The sequence below is a fragment of the Amblyomma maculatum genome, chromosome 1 (assembly GCF_055883805.1).
Source record: "Amblyomma maculatum isolate TAMU_Amacu chromosome 1, ASM5588380v1, whole genome shotgun sequence".
NCBI lineage: Eukaryota > Metazoa > Arthropoda > Arachnida > Ixodida > Ixodidae > Amblyomma > Amblyomma maculatum.
In genome coordinates this window covers 307,915,617-307,934,809 of record NC_139344.1, presented here as the reverse complement: position 1 = coordinate 307,934,809, position 19,193 = coordinate 307,915,617, and the positions used below count along the sequence as shown (strand labels likewise).

At 46.3% G+C, this 19,193-nt stretch overlaps 1 protein-coding gene across 1 annotated transcript in view; it reads right to left on the bottom strand.

Annotated features, from left to right (window-relative positions):
• LOC146207022 (synaptic vesicular amine transporter-like) overlaps positions 1-17,712 on the bottom strand; it is a 52,778-nt gene extending 35,066 nt beyond the window's left edge. The window contains exon 1 of the mRNA XM_084576100.1: positions 17,613-17,712. Within this exon, the coding sequence (XP_084432226.1) occupies positions 17,613-17,712 (100 nt within the window). The remainder of the gene's footprint in view (positions 1-17,612) is intronic.
• Positions 17,713-19,193: the final 1,481 nt, after the last annotated feature.

Here is a 19,193-nt window from a genome sequence, read left to right as displayed (position 1 = left end):
ACAGTCTTCAATCTGTCGCCAAGGAATGATGACAGCGACTGAGGTTTGAGCTGGACGCACGAGGATACTGTATTGGTTTGTCTGACTACTGGTGTAGGCGTCATGGCTCGGCATTGTCAATCTCTGGAACTCGGGCTGTAGGCGTCCAAAGCATAGACTCGATTCGTCGTTTTCTGCTCATGCGTCGTGTACTAGCCACCATGGTACTAACGTAAAAGGCGTCTTCAGGTGCAGTGCAAGTGGAATGTTACCCAGGCTACCCGACTAAGTATATCACCAACAATTGCAGAAACTGTCAAAAAGTCGTTTACTGCAGTAGTGGTCACCGAAAAGCAGTGTGCACAAGAGACGAAGGCGACACTAATCCACTCTTCCAGTTCGCCTCCACAGAAGCGTCGGCCGAACTTCAGCAGTGTGTTCAAGAATAAAGCCTTGTGCTTGACAAGCCTGATAATGCTAATCGCCTCATCTCATATATTTTTCTTACCTACGCGCGCCGCGTGGCGGCTAGTGTTAACGCGTTGACCGCTGGACCGAAAGAAGCGGGGATGAACCCGGCCGCTGCGGGAACATATTTATGGTGGCGAAAATAGATTCACTCCTGCACTGCGTGATGCCGGAGTACGGGAAAGAACCCCAAGTGACCTATATTGGCAGACCGCTCCAATACGACATCTCTAACAGCTTGAGTCACTTTGAAATGTTAAAGCAAACCAAACATTACATACGAGCTTGTTTCGATGCAGAACCGAGCCACTAGATTCATTCTTTCTCAATACGCGTCCAGCGTGAGTATTAGGCGCTAATCTCTAAGTTACACCTCTAGCCCCTGTATGGAAGACTTTTTGGGACCCCGTTTGCTGACCACAGGGGCCCACGCACAAGTATTCAGCCCGGCGTACAGTTTCAATCACCATCGTCCGTTTCCCAGTGGCACGAGTCCTCCTCCCCCTCTCCTTTTCCCCGTCGCGTAATTCCATCTCCTCAACGGTAGGGTCCCGCAACTTCTTTCTCGTCATTTGTTGCCTCTCAGCGGGTTAAACGGCGATTGTTACCGAAAGGTGTCTGAACGCAACCTAAAGGTAACATACATTCAGTAAAGGGAGGAAATGATTACATTGAAAAATTTTAAATAGTGTTAGCGTTGTCATCCCCTAACCCAGCAGATGAAGAGATTAGTGACGCCGACTGTGCCGACGAGTTCAATTGCTCTTTCGCTGCTGTTTTCACGACAGAAACTGACTCATCAATGCCCAGCCTACTTCCATCAGTGCTTCCAGCAATGTCACCTGTTACCATCAGTGCGCATGGCATCTCAATCCTCATTAACAAAATTAAGCTCTCATCATCTGCTGGCGTCGATGATATCAATTCCAAAGTTTTAAAAAATACTAAAGACATATCTTCCGTATATCTGTCTCTTTTATTCTCACAGTCTCTTTCAACAGGAACGCTACCGAACGACTGGAAGATGGGGAAGGTCATCCCGGTCCACAAATCAGGTACAAGAGAATCTCCATTAAACTACCGTCCCATCTCTCTAACTAGCGTGCCATGCAAACTCATGGAACAAGTCATCTACTCCCATATCATAAACTTTCTAGATTCACACAACTCCTTTCATCCTGCGCAACATGGTTTCCGTAAGGGTTTCTCGTGCGAAACACAACTAGCAATCTTTACTTTCGATCTGAACACTAACCTTGATCGTAACCAGCAAACTGATTCAATTTTCTTAGACTTTGCAAAGGCCTTTGATAAGGTGCCTCACAAACGCTTACTAATGAAACTCTCCGCTCTAAATTTGCATCCCAATATTCTAAATTGGATTAAAGAGTTTCTTGCTAACCGCTCACAGTTCGTCTATGTTAATAACAAAAGCTCAAACACAATCCCTGTAACATCTGGCGTCCCACAGGGATCTGTACTCGCCCCTCTCCTGTTTTAATATATATAAATGACCTACCTCTTCATGTACACTGTCAGATAAGAATCTTCGCCGACGACTGCGTAATCTATCGGAAAATTACTAACGTATCTGATCAAGTAGCACTACAGCATGACCTAACCCAAGTGCAAGAATGGTGCAACCGCTGGTTAATGACATTAAACGCCAAGAAGTGCAAACTCATCTCTTTTACTCGTCAGCATAACCCCCTTATTTTTTCATATGAAGTTGCTAACTCTTCCATAGAACGCGTGGAATCATATAAGTACCTTGGAATCACACTTTGCAGCGACCTTTCTTGGTGTACACACATAACTAACATCATATCATCTGCAAACAGATCTTTAGGCTTCAAAAAACGTCACCTACGTCATGCGCCCCAACAAGTAAAACTTTTCGCATATAAAACACTGGTCAGATCAAAGCTTGAGTACGCCAGTCCAATATGGAACCCATCTGAAATATACTTAACAAATGCGATCGAATCAGTTCAAAACCGCGCCATCCGTTTCGTGCATCACGCATACTCTTATTCCATCAGCGTTTCATCTCTAAAGGAAAATTCCAGTCTTGATAACCTTTTACTCCGTCGCCGCATTGCCAGTCTTTGTTTACTGCACAAAATTCTAAACAGTTCACTAAATCAGGCACCTTACATTGTGCATCGCACCCACATACCTCATCGCGCTTCGCATCCATTTCAGATAACTCGGCCTGTTGCTCGCACCAAAACGTTTTCAGGATCTTTTTTTCCCCGAGCAGTTGTGGACTGGAATGCCCTTCCCCACGAAGTCACCGCCCTCTCATGCCAATCTTCATTTATTGATGCCTTAAAAATTTATTTTCAAACACAATGACCTGTGCTTGTATTTTCTCATGCTTGTAAACCCACCCCTTATGTAATGCCTCCAAGAGAGGCCTTTAAGGAAATAAAGTGAAGTGAAGTGAAATGGATCACTGCCTTGTCATGGCGGAGGTGTTTGCGAAACTCGATGAAGTCATGAGCTCTGCTGTGTAGGGCCACCCAAGATAGACAGGTCAGGGCAGAGAGTTCTGACAAAATGTGATTCACTGGAGAAGGTAATGGCAACCCACTCCAGTATTTCCTGCCAAGAAAACCCTATGGCTAGTCACAATAGCATTAATGATATTGTGCCGGAAGATGAGCCCCCCAGGTTGGAAGGCGTCCCACATGTTACTCGGGATGAACAAAAGGCGATTCCTAGTAGCTCCAGGACGAATGAAGCAGCTGGGCTAAAGCCAAAAGGACGCTCAGTTGTGAATGTGTCGGGAAGCGACCGGAAAGTCCGATGTTGCAAGGAGATATATCACATAGCAACATGGAATGTAAGATCTATGACGCAAGGTAAACTGAATGTCGTCAAGAGAGAAATGGAAAGATTGAACATGGATACCTTGGGTATCAGTGAGCTCAAGTGGACCGGAATGGGAGAATTTAACTCCGGCGACCATTATGTCTTTTATTGTGAACCCGAATCCAAGAGAAGGAATGGGGTCGCTCTCACAGTAAAGAGAAGAATGGGCAAAACAGTGCTAGGGTATAACCCCAAAAACGACCGAATGATTTCACTTCGGATCCAAGGTCACCCTTTCAACATAACAGTTATCCAAGTCTATGCACCAACCACTACTGCTGAAGAAGCTGACGTTGAGAGTATTTATGCGGACCTGCAATGCTTTTTAGACCGCACTTCATCATCACACGTCGTTTTTCTCATAGGAGATTGGAATGCTAAAGTCGGATACGAAGAAATATTCGGAATTACAGGCACGTTCGGTCTTGGTGAGCCAAATGAAGCTAGGCAGAGGCTAGTAGAGTTTTGTCAAGCAAACAACCTTATCAAAGCGAATACACATTTTCAATAGCACAAGAGGCGCCTGTACACATGGACTTCATCGGAAGGTCTGTACAGGAACCAGATCGATTATATTCTTTGCCGGCAGATATGGAGAAGCGCTATACAAGCAGTAAAAACAAGGCTTGGGGCCGATTGTGGCACCGATCTGCAGCTTCATGTTGCCAAAGTTAAGCTTAGATTGAGGAAAACGCAGAAAACTAGAAGGCTTTTCAGGTATTATTTGGATCAAATTCCATCAGAATATGCCGTGGAAGTGAGCAATCGATTTCAAGAATTAGATCTAGAAGACAGAGAGCCTGAAGAGATGTGGACTGATGTTCGTGTTATAATACAAGAAGTTGCTACTAAGGTAGTTCCAAAGCAAAAGAAATGCAAGAAAGCAAACTGGTTATCTGAAGAGGCTTTGCAAATAGCTGAGGAAAGGAGGATGGCAAAAGTTATGGGGTAAAGAGAAAGATACAATGTTCTCGATGCGGATTTTCAGAAAATAGCAAGGAGAGATAAGAATGCCTTCCTGAACATACAGTGCCAAGCAGTTGAGGACAACAGCCAATTAAGGAACACAAGAGGTCTGTATAAGACAATCAAAGATATCAAAGGAAGCTTCTGTGCTAAGCTGGGCATGATAAAGGACAAACGAGGCAAACACCTCACTGAAGCCTCAGAGATAAATAAGAGGTGGCAGGAATACGCAGAAAAACTGTACAAGAGGGACACGGATGTGCAAACCCAACATAAGACGGTTGTGATTACTGATCTCGAGCCCGGCATCCTGAAGAGTGAAGTTGAATGGGCCTTAGCCAGCCTTGCTAAGAACAAAGCTAGCGGAATTGATGGCATTTCAGCTGAGTTGCTTCAAAACCTCAACCATGACGCTGTTAACATTCTGCATACAATATGTCACAAGATTTGGACAACCCTGCAGTGGCCACAGGATCGGAGGAGGTCAGTTTACATCCCCATTCCAAAGAAAGGCGGTGCCAAAGATTGTTCCAATTACCGAACGATCGCGCTTATTTCGCATGCTAGCAAGTTGATGTCTAAATTCCTCCAAGGTAGGCTGCAAAAGTATGTGGATCGGGAGCTTCCGGAAGTGCAAGCTGGGTTTCGCAAGGGCAGAGGAACGAGAGACCAGATTGCCAACCTTCGTGGATCATGGAAAAAGCAAGAGAGTTCCAGAAACCCATCTACTTTTGCTTTATTGATTATGCGAAAGCGTTTGACTGCGTAGATCACAGCAGATTGTGGCAAGCTCTCCAAGAGATGGGAGTTCCAATTCACCTCATGTGTCTCCTCAGGAACCTGTATGAAGGGCAATAGGCCACAGTCAGAACTGGGCATGGTCTTACTGATTGGTGTTCGATTGAGAAAGGAGTGAGACAAGGCTGCATACTGTCGCCCTGCCTATTTACCCTATATGCAGAGTGCATCATGAGGAAGGCCGGTCTCGACGAGTCTTCAGCTGGAGTGAAGATTGCTGGAAAATGTATCAACAACCTTAGATATGCGGATGATACCACTTTAATGGCAGAAAGTGAAGTGGAACTCAAAAGACTTGTGACAAGAAGTGAGTGAGAAGTTTGGGCTTAAACTGAACATTAAAAAGACAAAGATCATGGCGTCTGGCCCTATCAAGTCCTGGAGCATCAAGGGACAAGAAGTGCAAGCTGTGACAGATTTTCTCTTCTTGGGCTCCAAGATTACCCCGGAAGGAGACTGCAGCCATGAAATTAGGAGACGCCTGTTTCTGGGAAAGAGAGCCATTGTTAGCCTTGACCGCCTAGTAAAGAGCAGAGACCAACCAAGATCTGTATAACTCCTGCTATGGTCTTTCCGGTTGTGATGTATGGATGCGAGAGTTGGAGTGTGAAGAAGGCTGCCCGCCGAAGAATTGACGTGTTTGAATTATGGGGCTGGCGGAGACTCTTGAGAGTTCCTTGGACTGCCAGAAGATCAAATCAGTCGATATTGTTGACCATAAACCCTGACTGCTCATTGGAGGGTCAAATTCTAAAGTTAAAGCTCAGCTACTTTGGTCATCTGATGAGAAGAGAGGAGTCGCTGGAGAAACATTTGATGTTGGGAAAGGTTGAGGGTCGCCGGAGAAGGGGTAGGGCATTGCAGATGAAGTTATGTGATGTTAGGAAGATAGTGAGAGACCGGAAAGCGTGGCGTGACATGGTTTATAGGGTCACGAAAAGTCGGACACGACTGAACGACTGAACTGCACTGAAGCGTTGTCATGCTGTTGTCTCGTGGCTGTGTTCACGATTGGTTTTGTGGCTATTAAGAAATAAAAACATCACATAATGCAACCTAAAGGGGAACACTCAGCAGGAAAGATATTGGTAGCTTATTTTAATGTTGCAATTTAAAACAAATTCAAGAAAAAAGTTACAAACACAGGATTCGAACATATATTTGAATCGTTAAGTGTTCAGGTTAGTTATGCGTATTAAGTTCTCGATCACAACAAGTAAAAATAAACAATGACTTATCAGATGTCAAGCACGTGGTTTCTGGTGTTCCGCAAGGTAGTATCTTGGGACCGTTGCTGTTTCTTCTTTACATCAATGACGTTGTCAGTATCAGTAATCTACCAACTTTTGTGATTTATGCTGACGACACCAGTTTATTTTTTAAAGCTGCCCAATTGGTAGATCTTGAGAAACAAGTCTCAAAATGCCTACAGTCGCTTCTAGAATGGTCTCAAAATAATTTTTTAAACATAAACACTGAAAAAACCAAAGCTGTGCCGTTCAGGCCTCGAAACAAGTTGACAAATATGCCACCGCACTATTTAAAGATCGGTGCGTCATGCATCCAAACGGTCTCGGCGGTAAAAAGCTTGGGCGTTATTTTCAACGAGAATTTGAGTTGGAATGATCATGTTGATATGGTGGTGAACAAGCTGTCAAAAGTTGTCGGTATCTTGTGTCGATTGAAATATTTTATGCCAAAGCGTATTAAGGAAATATTGTATAATGCTTTGTTTTCTTCTGTTGTTAAGTATTGCTTTTTGGTGTGGGGTACCACGACGTTTACTAAAATTAACCGCTTATACCTCCTTCAAAAGAAAGCCGTTCGAATTGTTATGAATGCTCCCCGACTTGGACACACTCAACCAATTTTCAATGAACTTCGAATTATCCGCTTGCCACAATTATACGACACTTTACTCTTGCGGCGGTATGAAATCGGTGTTTAAATAACAACTGCCTGGTAATAAAGCTGTCAGGATTGCAACGCAAAGAGTCAATATACACTACACGAACGACACCCAAATGGCTTGTACCTAAGATCCAAACAAATTATGGTTACCAAATGCTGAGCTACACTCTCCCGCATCAATTAAATAAACAGTCTGAACGAATGTATAGATAATGAAAAATCGATTGTTTTATGTTTGTTCTTGTTTCTAAAAGTGATATTATGCTATGTACCACTGCAATGCCTCTGTAGGGTGCGTCGGCCTCGTCAAGCCTTTCTACTGGCTTTTTGCCGGCGCACCCAACATCCTCAAGATGTTAAATAAACATTATTCTTATTCTTATTCTATGCGCCACTGAGGCAACGAGTACGGCAGGCTTTAAATGCGCTCATATTCATTTTTAAAATATTTCCGCTATCTGTCGCCAGGTGACGCTGCTCAGAGGACCCTGCGCTGCGCAGGAGTGGTGGAAAGTTTAGCTAAGGGAGTTGACGAGATCAGGGAGATAGCAAAGCAGACGCAGATAGTGGTATGCACAGTACCAGAGGTGCTAGGATTGAACGGAAGGATGGAAAAGGACGTGGTGACAGTTAATGAGGACATAAGAAAGTTAAGCCTGGAGAAGCGTTTCGAAGTGGTTGAGGTAAACAGGGAGGTACATAAACCAGGTTTTGGTAGGGCTTTTCAGCGAGATGGCATTCACTTTAACAGAAGGATGGGAGCAGAGATCGGCTGGCGCCTGGCAGGCAGGGCTGTAGCTTTTTTAGGTGGTCCGCGAGGAGTCCGTGCACAGAGGTAGTTAGAAGTGAAGCAGAAGAAAGTGTAATAATGGAGGCTGAGCCCCCAAAAATGGCAAAGAGTAGGTCGAGAAAGAAAAGTACAAAAAAGAAATTTAACACTAGGATCAGCTACATAAACACGCAAGGAGGTAGAAAAAGAGCGAAATGGCTAGAGATAGAACAGCAGTTGAAGTACGACAAAATAGGTGCGTACGCTCTTTGCGAGTCTCATCTCGGGCATCTAGAAGATCCGCCGTTTATACAAGGTAACGTCTGGAAAGGGTGCAACAGAACCAGTACGGAAAAAATGGGTGGAGGGGTAGATATGTTGATACACCAGGGAACAAATTGGCAAAGAATCAAATCATCTTGTAAAGAACATATCCGGGTTTCAGGACCAATTGCCGGCATAAGGACATGGCTAAGGGTAGTTTATTTAGGAACAGGACATCAATGCAGGCAAGAAAACAGGGATCTTGTTGAATGTCTCAGTGACGATATAAGCCAGTTTGGAAACGGGGCCAATATTATTCTACTGGGGGACATGAACGGCCACATCGACGATCTGGATAGATACACGGATTGTAACGGCAAGGTAATGCTAGATTTCTGTGAGCGACACAATCTAGGTATAGTAAATAGAGAAACAAAATGTGAAGGCCAAATCACGTGGGAATTCCGCAACAGGCAGACGACCATTGACTATTGTCTAATGTGGCAGGAAATTTATAGCAAGGTCACAAAAATGGAAATAGACGAAGAAGGGGAGTGTAGTCTGGGAAGTGATCATAAAGGTATTAGTCTGCAGATGGGGCCCTTGATGAAAAGAGAAATGGAACTTTGACAAAACGTAAACGCAAAATTCAACGGCGATCAAATAGCGCAGCTAGCAGCAGACATAGAGGAAGCAATAGAGAAAAGCCCCATGGAAGACTGGGATTATGAACAGGTAGAACTACTCATAAGGAGGAAAATTCAGGAGGTTAAAGTAGCAAACCGCTGGAATGGAAAGAGGAATCCACGGAGCTGGTGGAATAAGGAAATCAGGGAAGCTATTGAACAACGACGGGCTGCTTCAAGGGAACACCAATTGGCAAAGAAAGCACAGGTATCTAAGGAGGAAATCGACCAAAAATGGCAATCATATCGACAAAAGAAACTTCAAGTGCAGGCCCTCGCCCAAAGTAAAAAAAAGACAGTCCACCGATCGCTGGATGGCTAATATACACGATGCCTCTAGAGGCGGAGCAAGAACATTCTGGAACCATATAAGCTGGCTAGGGAAGAAGAATCAAAGAAAGCAGGATCGGATTCAAGATAACGAGGGAAATTGTTTAAAGGGAGATAACGCAGTTAACTACATTACATCAGCTATAGCCGAGTCGTTTAAGAGCGACGATAGGGTAATCTCCGCAAATCAGGAAGCAACACGATGTATCAGAATACAAAGCAGCTTAGAACTGACCAATATAAACTGGAAAAAGGCAGAAAAAAATATTCCTAAAAACACATCTACAGGAATAGATGGAATTCTTATCAAGCTGATTAATGAACTCGGTCCAAAAAGTAAGGAAACGTTGTTAAAAGCTCTGGAAACAGCCATAACGAATAAGCAAATTCCGGACAGCTGGCGGCAGAGTAAAATGAATTTGATTTATAAAGGGAAAGGAGACAGGATGCACATAAAATCCTACAGGCCGATTACCATAACATCTGTTATGTACAGGTTAGTCATGCAGGCGGTGAAATTAAAGGTGCAAGCATGGGTAGAAAGTAACAAGATACTCGGAGAACTTCAGAACGGCTTTAGAAATGGTAGGCGCCTGTTCGTGCTTACCCAATGCAACGAAATATCTAGAGTGGAAAATAGACCTTTGTATTTGGCCTTCCTGGACATAAACGGGGCGTACGACAACGTAAGCAGGGAACTCCTGTGGAACATATTAAAAGAAGAAGGTATCGGTTATGAGATAATAGAGTTCCTACAGGAAATATACCGGGATAACAAAGTAGAAATTACGTGGGAAGGGATAAGAAGTACGGAGGATGTCAAAGTATGCAAATGATTAAGACAAGGCTGTCCTCTATCACCGGTGCTGTTCATGCTTTATATGATAAACCTGGAACGGAGGATACAAGACAGTAACCTAGGTTTTAACCTGTAATATAAATTAGGTGGAAAGGCGGTAGAGCAGCGCCTCCCCGGTTTGATGTATGCAGACGATATCGTGCTGCTAGCTGAGAGTCTGGAAGAATTGCAAACTCTAGTTAAGTATTGCGGAGACGAAGGGGACGCTCTAGGCTTCAGTTTCAGCGCACTTAAGTCGGGTCTGATGATTTTCAACGGCTCAAGTGATCAGGGTCTTAAAATACAAGGCCTCTAAATACCTAGAGTAGCAGAATATAAATATCTGGGGGTATGGGTAAACGAAGGATTGGCATACATTGGAAAGCATGAGCAATCACTTAAGGCCAAAGGGCGAAGGAATGCCGGGATAATGAAGCATAAGGCGCATTGTGGGGATACAATAGGTGTGAGGTTTTGAGGGGTATTTGGAAAGGAATTATGGTGCCCGGACTTACTTTCGGAAATGCGGCTTTGTGCCTAAAATCAGAGGTACAGTCGACATTAGAAACAAATCAGAGATCCGTTGGACGATTAGCACTAGGTGCCCACTGCAAAACTACAAATGAGGCGGTACAGGGAGATATGGGCTGGGCATCTTTCGAAGTCCGGAAAGCTCAGAGTAAAATATTATATGAGGAACGCCTGAGGAAATTCGACAGTAACAGATGGGCAGCTAAATTATTTAAATATTAAATACCTGCACCTAAAAAGCGTTGACTCACAATGGAGGAAAAGAACTAGGAAACTAACTAGTAAGTATGCTTGTAACAAGGACGGAGAAATAAAGAGCATTAAGCAACAGGTGAAAAACACAGAAGGTAAAAATTGCATAAATTCGATGGAAAAGAAACAGAGTGTGGAATTATACCGAAAGTGGAAAATGCAGATCAGGAAGTAAGATTTCTTTGATAACTCAAGAGGCAGTGCCCTACCTTTTGAAGCTAGATCAGGGTGCCTTAGAACACGCAGCTACAAAAAAGAAATTTAACAATGGAGATGACGCATGTGCTGTATGTGGAAACTCCAATGAAACAATTGACCGTATTATACTCGAATGTAATGGTATCCATCCGGAAGTTGGTGCAGGCGCAATCACTGTTCCTGAAGCTCTGGGGTTTAGAGATAACTGTGGCCGGGTGAATAAACCGGCGGTGGAAACTAGCAAAAAACGACTGGAAGATTGGTGGCTTAAAAGCAGAGAAGTGACATAATGTTAGTAATGTAGGAACAAAATTTAATAAATAGAATGATGGTTTAGTTAACCATTCTAAATCAATAATTAAGATATATGGAGAAAAATGAGCATGATAGCTACTGCTACCACCCCGTTTCAAAGGGGACGCTCCTATATTCCATCCATCCATCCATCCATCCACCGTTGAGAGAACGGAATCACGCTTCCCCATCTGCGTATTCAGTCTCAACGACTCTCGAGTAGTTCCGCAGCGCTATTCCATCAACCGCTTTTGCGTGCCACTGTATGTTGCCAGTACTGGGCTATAAATATATTAACATAAGCATTGTGCCTTTATGTAGCCTGTGCGCTCTCTGAAAGTTTATATTCGGCTTTTGGTTATATTTAAAACGGCTTATTACTGCACATTAGAATGGCTTATTCATGCTAAATTATTTCCCTTGTAGTGTGGTAATCTTCATCGTTATAGCCACTAACATGCATCGAGTGCAGGCACACTCGAGCACGAAGAAGTTGGGCTTTGTCTTTGTGATTCGCTACGCCTGACACCCCGCTGCGAGTTCATTCCGAGCAGGTGGATCCATCTGCGTCGAATGAATAAATACACAACTACAATTGGTGCAGGTGCTGGGTACGTTCCCGTCTACCCTGGAACTAAGAAGCCGAACATTGCCGTCTGCTTCCAACATTTCGGACGATAATGTCTCGACATCGCCGCCCCTCCCAACCACCGTGCTGTGTTTTGGAGCTCTACGGCAGCGTGATCCATGCCTCTTCATTGGAACAGCGGACCAAGACGTCGACGATTGGCTGCCGGCGCATGAGCGCGTCATTAGTTACAACAGATGGGACGACACTATCAAGCTAAGTAACGTAATCTTTTATCTGACTGACGGGGCGAATCTCTGGTTTCGCAACCATGAGGCAGACCTGCCATCTTGGTCTGCATTTAAAAAGAATTTTGCAGAAGTGTTCGGCCGCCCTGCAGTTCGCAAGCTCCGAGCAGAACAACGCTTGCGTGAGCGCATTTAGCATGCCGAAGAGTCGTTCACCAGTTTTATAGAAGACATCGTTGACCTGTGCAAGCGTGTCGATCCACTAATGCTCGAAGCGGACAAGATCGAAAACATCTGGAAAGGCATCTCTGACGACGCGTGTCAGATGCTCTGGGTGAAAAATCCTGCCATGGTCAGTGACGTTATCAAACTTTGCCAGAGCTACGACGAGCTTCGTAAGAAGCGCGCTTATACCCGGCGGTCCGGTGTTAGAGACGACGCCATCTCTACACTAGTGCTGGGTGGTTCTAATCCATCAGAGGACTGCCCTTTGATTCAAGAAATCAAAGCCTTCGTTCGAGAAGAGGTCGCCCGCCAGCTACCACTGGTCCCTCAGTTACAAGATACTGGCCGCCTTGTTCCTGACATGGCTCCATCTTTGGCCCCTACCATACGGCGTGCGGTGCAAGACCACATCTCTGATGCCCTTCCGCCCAGCTCCATGCTCCCGCCCAGCCCAGTGCTGCCGCCCAGTCCCGTGCCGGCGCAAGTAACGGCACCACTGATGTACGCCCAAGTTGCGGCCAGTCCGCTAATGCCATCAGGACCTCTTTCCTACCAGGCCGATCCTTCCAACCTTCCTTCGCCTTTGGCTGGGTCTGCATTCCATGTCCCTATTTCATGGGTACGCCAACGCCCTACGAACCCTTGGCGTACCGCGTACAGCCGGCCAATCAGCTACTCTTGCGGGCTGCCGGGTCATGTTGCGCGCCTTTGCCGCCAACGCCTTCCACCTTCTTGCCCTGACCACTGGAACTACTCCTACGATACCGACCAGCCAATGCCGAGAACTCCACCCGGTTCCGACTTTGTATCTCGCCACAACCAAACGTACACCACTCGCCGATAATCTTCCCCTCGTCGCCGTTCGCCATCTCCGCTTCTACGACGTTCTACCGGCGCTGTTGAGGGAAACTAAGAGTCGCAGTTCTCGGGGTAAGAACTGCGCTTGGTTCGAACTCTTCAAGTCCTCCGTGTTCTCCCGCTAACGTAATACAAGTGTTTGTCGACGGCGTCGCAATACTCGCTCTTGTCGACACGAACGCTGTCGTATCCGTCACCTGTGAAGCTCTTTGCCGTCGTCTTTGCAAGGGGACCACCGCGCTTTCTCACTTCTCGCTTCGCACCACCTCATCACAGCGCATTCATTCCTCAGCGACGTGCACGGCCCGTGTTCTCATCGAAGACGTCTTATACACCATCGAGTGCATTGTACTGTCTCACTGCTCACACGACATCATCATGGGCTACGATTTCCTTTCCACTCATCGTGCCGTTATTGACTGCGCCTGCGCGGAAGTTTCCTTTTTTGCTTTTTGTGATACCGTCTTGTGTGACGTCCCTACCTGGTCTGCGAAACTCTGTCGCCAATGACACAGAGATTGCTCCATTTTCTGCTGCCCTCGTTCCACTCTCCTGTGAAAGCGTTACTACTTCGACTGTCTTCTTCACACCTTCCAACGCCGCTTCACGCCATTCATGCCCCCGGCTTCTATTTGCTGTTCTCAAGTTCGAGGATGGCCTGAGTGCAATGTACGGCTCGAACCTATTTTCTTACCCGTGCGTCCTGCTACGCGGCGAGTGTCTCGGCAGTATTGAAGAACTTGACCCCGCGCTTGTAAATACCCTTTCTGTCACGCCTACTTCATACGACGATAATTTTCTCAGCTCTTGCGATATTGCGACCGCTTCAACACCACGCGATGTTTTTCAACAGGATATTGACGCAATCTTCCACTCGCGCAAAGCGATCAACTCGCTACCCTCCTACAGAGCTTCACTTCCTTCGACCTTCTTCACACTGCTCTGGGTCGCACGCCTGTCGTTACGCACACAATCGACACTGGTACAAACGCACCTTTGCGCCAGCGTCCTTATCGCGTGTCGGCCTCTGAGCGCTAAGTCATTGCTGGTAACGTGGATGATAGGCTTCGCCGGGGCGTCATAGAGCCACTAACAGTTCATGGGCTTCTCCGATAGTTTTGGTCACTAAGAAGGATGGTTCCATTCGGTTCTGCGTAGAGGCTAAACAAGATCACGCGCAAATACGGCTATCCTCTGCCACGAATCGACGAAGCCTTGGACTGTTTACAGGGAGCCGAGTATTTCTCCTCTTTGGATTTGCGCTCTGGCTACTGACAGGTGCCGATGGCTGACGATGACCGCTCAAAAACTGCCTTTATAACACCGGACGGCTTATACGAGTTCAACGTTACTCCCTTTGGCCTTTGCAATGCCCCAGCTACTTTCGAGCGCCTAATGGACACTGTTCTTCGTGGACTCAAGTGCCAGACCTGTCTTTGTTATCTGGATGACATCGTAGTTTTTTCTGCCCGACTTTTCTTCTCACCTTCTCCGCCGGAAGCATGTTCTCACGTGTCTCGCCAACGCTGGGCTTCAGTTGAATTTGAAGAAGTGCCACTTCACCGCCCGAAAACTCACAATTTTAGCTCGCGTAGTTTCTAAGGATGGCATCTCTTCCCCACCCCACCAGACTTCGCGCAGTTTCACAGTTTCCGAGTTTCTGAAGCCAACCTCCCTGAAGCAGCTCTGGAGCTTTATAGGCCTCTGCTCCTACTTTCGACGTTGCATCTTGAACTTCGCCTCTATCATCTTTCCTCTGACCCAGCTCCTTGCCGGCAGCTCCGACCGTTCAGCCTGGACTCCAGCCTGCGATAAAGCCTTCGACACTTTACATCGCCTATTGGTTTCGCCTCCCATTCTCCGCCACTTCGATCCGACGGCGCCTACGGAGATTTACACTGACGCCAGCGGTACTGGGTTCGGTGCTGTCCTCACCCAACGTAAGTCTGGTTTCAGCGAGTATGTGGTGGCATACGCCAGCTGAATATTGACGAAAGCAGAGTCTAATTATTCTGTAATAGAAAGAGAATGTTTGGCCAGTATTTGGGCCATCGCAAAATTTCGTCCCAATGTCTATGGCCGACCGTTTTGTGTCGTGACCGACCACCACGCTTTGTGCTGGCTGGTGTCTGAAAAATCCCGCCGGCCGCCTTGCTCGCTGGGCTCTCCGTCTCCAGGAGTATGACTTTCAAGTCATTTATCGATCAGGCCTGAAGCATACGGACGCGGACGATCTTTCCCGTTCGCCATTGCCTAGTGGTTCCTCGTCTGACCACGTCTGTGCTTATGATTTCTGTACCTTTGCTACTGTTTACATGGCCACCGAGAAGCGGAATGACCCATTGATCAGTGAACATTTAGACTTTCTTTCAAGGCCTGCTCCCGGTCATTCATCCAGAGCACTCGTCCCGCAAGCCCACCACTTTTCCATTTGCGACGGTCTGCTCTATCGCCGTAATTATTTGCTTGACGGACGGAAATGGCGTCTAGTCATCCCACGTCATCTCCGCGCCGACATTTGCGCTGCGTTCCATAGTAACCCACAGTGTGCCCACGGTGGCGTATTGAAAACCTACATGCGCCTCCGCCTGCGATTTTGCTGGCGTGGAATGTACCGCTTTGTACGACACTTCGTACGCGCTTGCGAATCTTTTCAACGCGAAAAACTCCTCAGATGTCCCCTGTTTCATTGCAGTCGTTACCCTGTCCAGCTCATCCGTTTGACCGCGTTGGCGTAGATCTCTATGGCCCTCTTCCTGCTACTCCCGCTGGGAACTGGTGGATTATCGTGGAAGTAGACCATCTTACTCGCTACACTGAAACATCACCGTCACCCTCTGCCTCCGCATGAGACGTCGCTTTGTTTCTTCTCAAGAACATAATTATTCGCCAAGGGACTCCCAAGGAACTACTCAGCGACCGGGGACGCGTTTTCTTGTGCGACGCTGTTCAGGCCCTCCTGAAAGAATGCCGCATCATTCACCGCACCACTACTTCTTACCACCCTCAGACGAATGGCCTGACAGAACGCTTCAATATTCTGCATCTGTCTGGAGCCCTGGCATTGATTCACTCGTTTCCAATTTCGAAGCTGTGCAGAACCGCGCCTATCGCTTCATACTGTCAAACTACACAGAACAAGTAGTGTAACTGCCATGAAATCAAGTTTGTCCCTTCCACTTCTATCTCACCGCTGATCAGTAGCATCATTATTCCTTTTTCATATAATTTACCACAACAGCTACCTGAAAGAAAGATTACTAACAAGACCATCTTACATATCAGTGCGCATTGATCACCGCCATAAAGTTGGGGTTCTGTCTAGTCACACAAAATGTTTCCATGACTCATCCATACCTAGAACTTGCGTCAGTTGGAATCACCTACCCCATGATATCGCATGTATACCAGATAACGACGCATTTCGCAAGGGCATTGTTTTCTTTGAATGTATCTATGCTTGTTACTATGTTAATATTTGCCTTTTACTTCCTGAACATCGTTTTTACTTATCCCCACTGCATTCTGAAGTTTTCTTTTCCTTTTTCTTTATGCGCATGTTTTTTGTGTCCTTGTAATTTATTTTTTTGTAACTTTGATGTACTTTCATATACTGTTATGTATCCCACTCCCCTCTGTAATGCCCCCGGGCCTTGAGGGTAAATAAATAAATAAACCGTACTCTGAGTGACATGCTGGCCATGTACGTGAACGACGCTCATTCAAACTGGGACCAGGTTCTTCCCTTCGTAACATGCGTGTACAACACTGTGACACAGACCACCACTGGATTCTCTCCCTTCTTTCTTCTTTACGGACGCGAGCCAACCTGCACAATGGACATGCTTCTTCCCTACCGCCCTGATGTTTCTGAATGATCGCCACTCTCTGACGCCGCCCAGTACGCAGAAGATTGTCGTCAGCTTGTTCGTTCGCTTACAAAGGAAACCCAGTGGCAACAAAAACCACCGGGACACCGGCGAGGCTCCTTCATATGCACCCAACTCCCTGGTGTGGCTTTGGGTCCCTGCCACAACCGCCAGCCTTTCAAAGAAGCTTCTTGCTCGGTATCACGGTCCATACCGAATCCTTCAAAAAGCATCTCCTGTCAACTACGTAGTTGAGCCCGTTACGCCCTCTGCGGACTTGCATGGCCATGGACGCGAAACAGTTCATGTGGACCGAATCAAGCCCTACTACGATCCGTCTGTCCTTTCGGCTCCACGAGTCGTCAGGATGACTCCTTTTCTACCCGGGGGGGAACTATAGTGTGGTAATCTTCATCGTTATAGCCACTAACATGCTTCGCGTGCTGGCGCGCTCGAGAAATAAGAAGTTGGTCGTTGTCTTTGTGATTCGCTATGCCTGACGCCAAGCTGCGAGTTCATCCCTAGCAGCTGGATCCATCTGCGTCGACTGAATAAACACACGCCTACACCCTATGCAATCATTTGTGACTCTTTTTCTTGCAATAGCCAAAAAGGAATCAACTCTGAACGTGTCACGTGTTTCATAAATATATGAATACATATCCTTCAAAAGTGGTACGCACCCAAGAAGTAGGCCAGGCTCACGGCTGTTTCCGCGATGGCGAACACAGTGCCATACGAGTGCAGCTGGCGGCATTCCAGGCGCAGCGCGAGGAGCGGCATCAGGCAGACATCGGCAAAGCCTGCGCACACCCCGATTTTCGTCATGCGTATTATACTCCCGGACAACTTTTTATGGCTATGCAGCCAAAGTTACAGAGCCGAAACGCATCAGCTTACTGCGCAGCAGAACATAGTCTCTTCGTAAATTTCGCGGACTGTGCTATGGAATATTATACCATCACTAAAATATCGACGTTGTTATGTATCCCGATTTTACTACAAGAGAAGCCTGTACAAAGTTAATGTAGTGAATTTTAAAATCACTACTATAGGCCGAGAAAACGGATGGTGGCGCCATGTGTCAAGAACCTCCCGAATAATACATCGGTTGCTTCTGCTGTGTCTACCCGCCGGTTTCTGCACGCTTTCGCAATGCGTTTATTTCGACAGCATATGCAGCGCGTTCTTCTCATTACCACAAATTCACGCTTACTTAGGCATCAATTATTCTATAGAAAGTGAGTTCTGCGTCGTTGGAAGCTCGAAAACTATAATTTCAAGCAAAGGTGCAACTGAAAGCCATAACCGAGGCCAGATGTGCCAGAACTACATGGTGTTGTAACACCGTGATGGAAGCTCCGTCCCCGCAGCCCTGGTTGCATAAGCAGAAAGAGCTGTCCAGAACTATAGTGTCCTCTCGCGCTGTTGCAAGTCACCATTTCAAGAAGTGCCTACTGCAGCTGCACGCCTGTCCTGAAAAGCGACGAAATGGGCACAACTGTCAGCCTACGTTCCGAACCTGCACGAGGCTCTTACACGAGCTTACTTGGACTCAGAATGGCGAGGCCTCGAGTAGTAGAGGCAGCCGGGGTCGTTTACAGTTGCCAGCGGGGCGAGGCAATTACTAGACTCCCGGACAACGCTTTTGTAGCTATGCAGCCAAAGCTACAGAGACGGAACGCATAAGCTCACTTCGCAGCAAAATATAGTCCGTTCGTAAATTTCGCGGATCGTGCTCTGGAAAATATTGATGTTATTATTTGCATGACGATTGTACTGCAAGACAACCGCGTACAACGTTAATGTATTGGATTTTGAAATCATTATAGTACGCTGAACAAACAGGATGGCTTTGCCATTTGTCGAGAATCTCCCGAAAAGTACGTCAGCTGCTTCTGCTGCGTCTACCTACCGGTTCTGCACACTTTTGCCATGCCTTTGTTTTGGCAACGTACGCGTCGCGTAATATTCACTAACAACGAATTTACGCTCACTTAGGCCTTGAGTCTTAGGCCTCAGGTCAATGACCCGTTACACGCTTGAAAGAAAGGCAAACTATTGCTTGACAGGCTTCAGTATATATTTCAAATCAAACAGGACGTAACTAAATATTATTAAGACCAAATACATTCTGTTTAGAGCAAAAGGTATAAACGTTCCTGATAACCTAAACTTCAATATTGAAAGCACGCAGCTACAGCAATGGCCAGAAATTAGTTTTCTTGGTGTTCTGTTTCAAGAAAACTTATCTTGGAACTCAC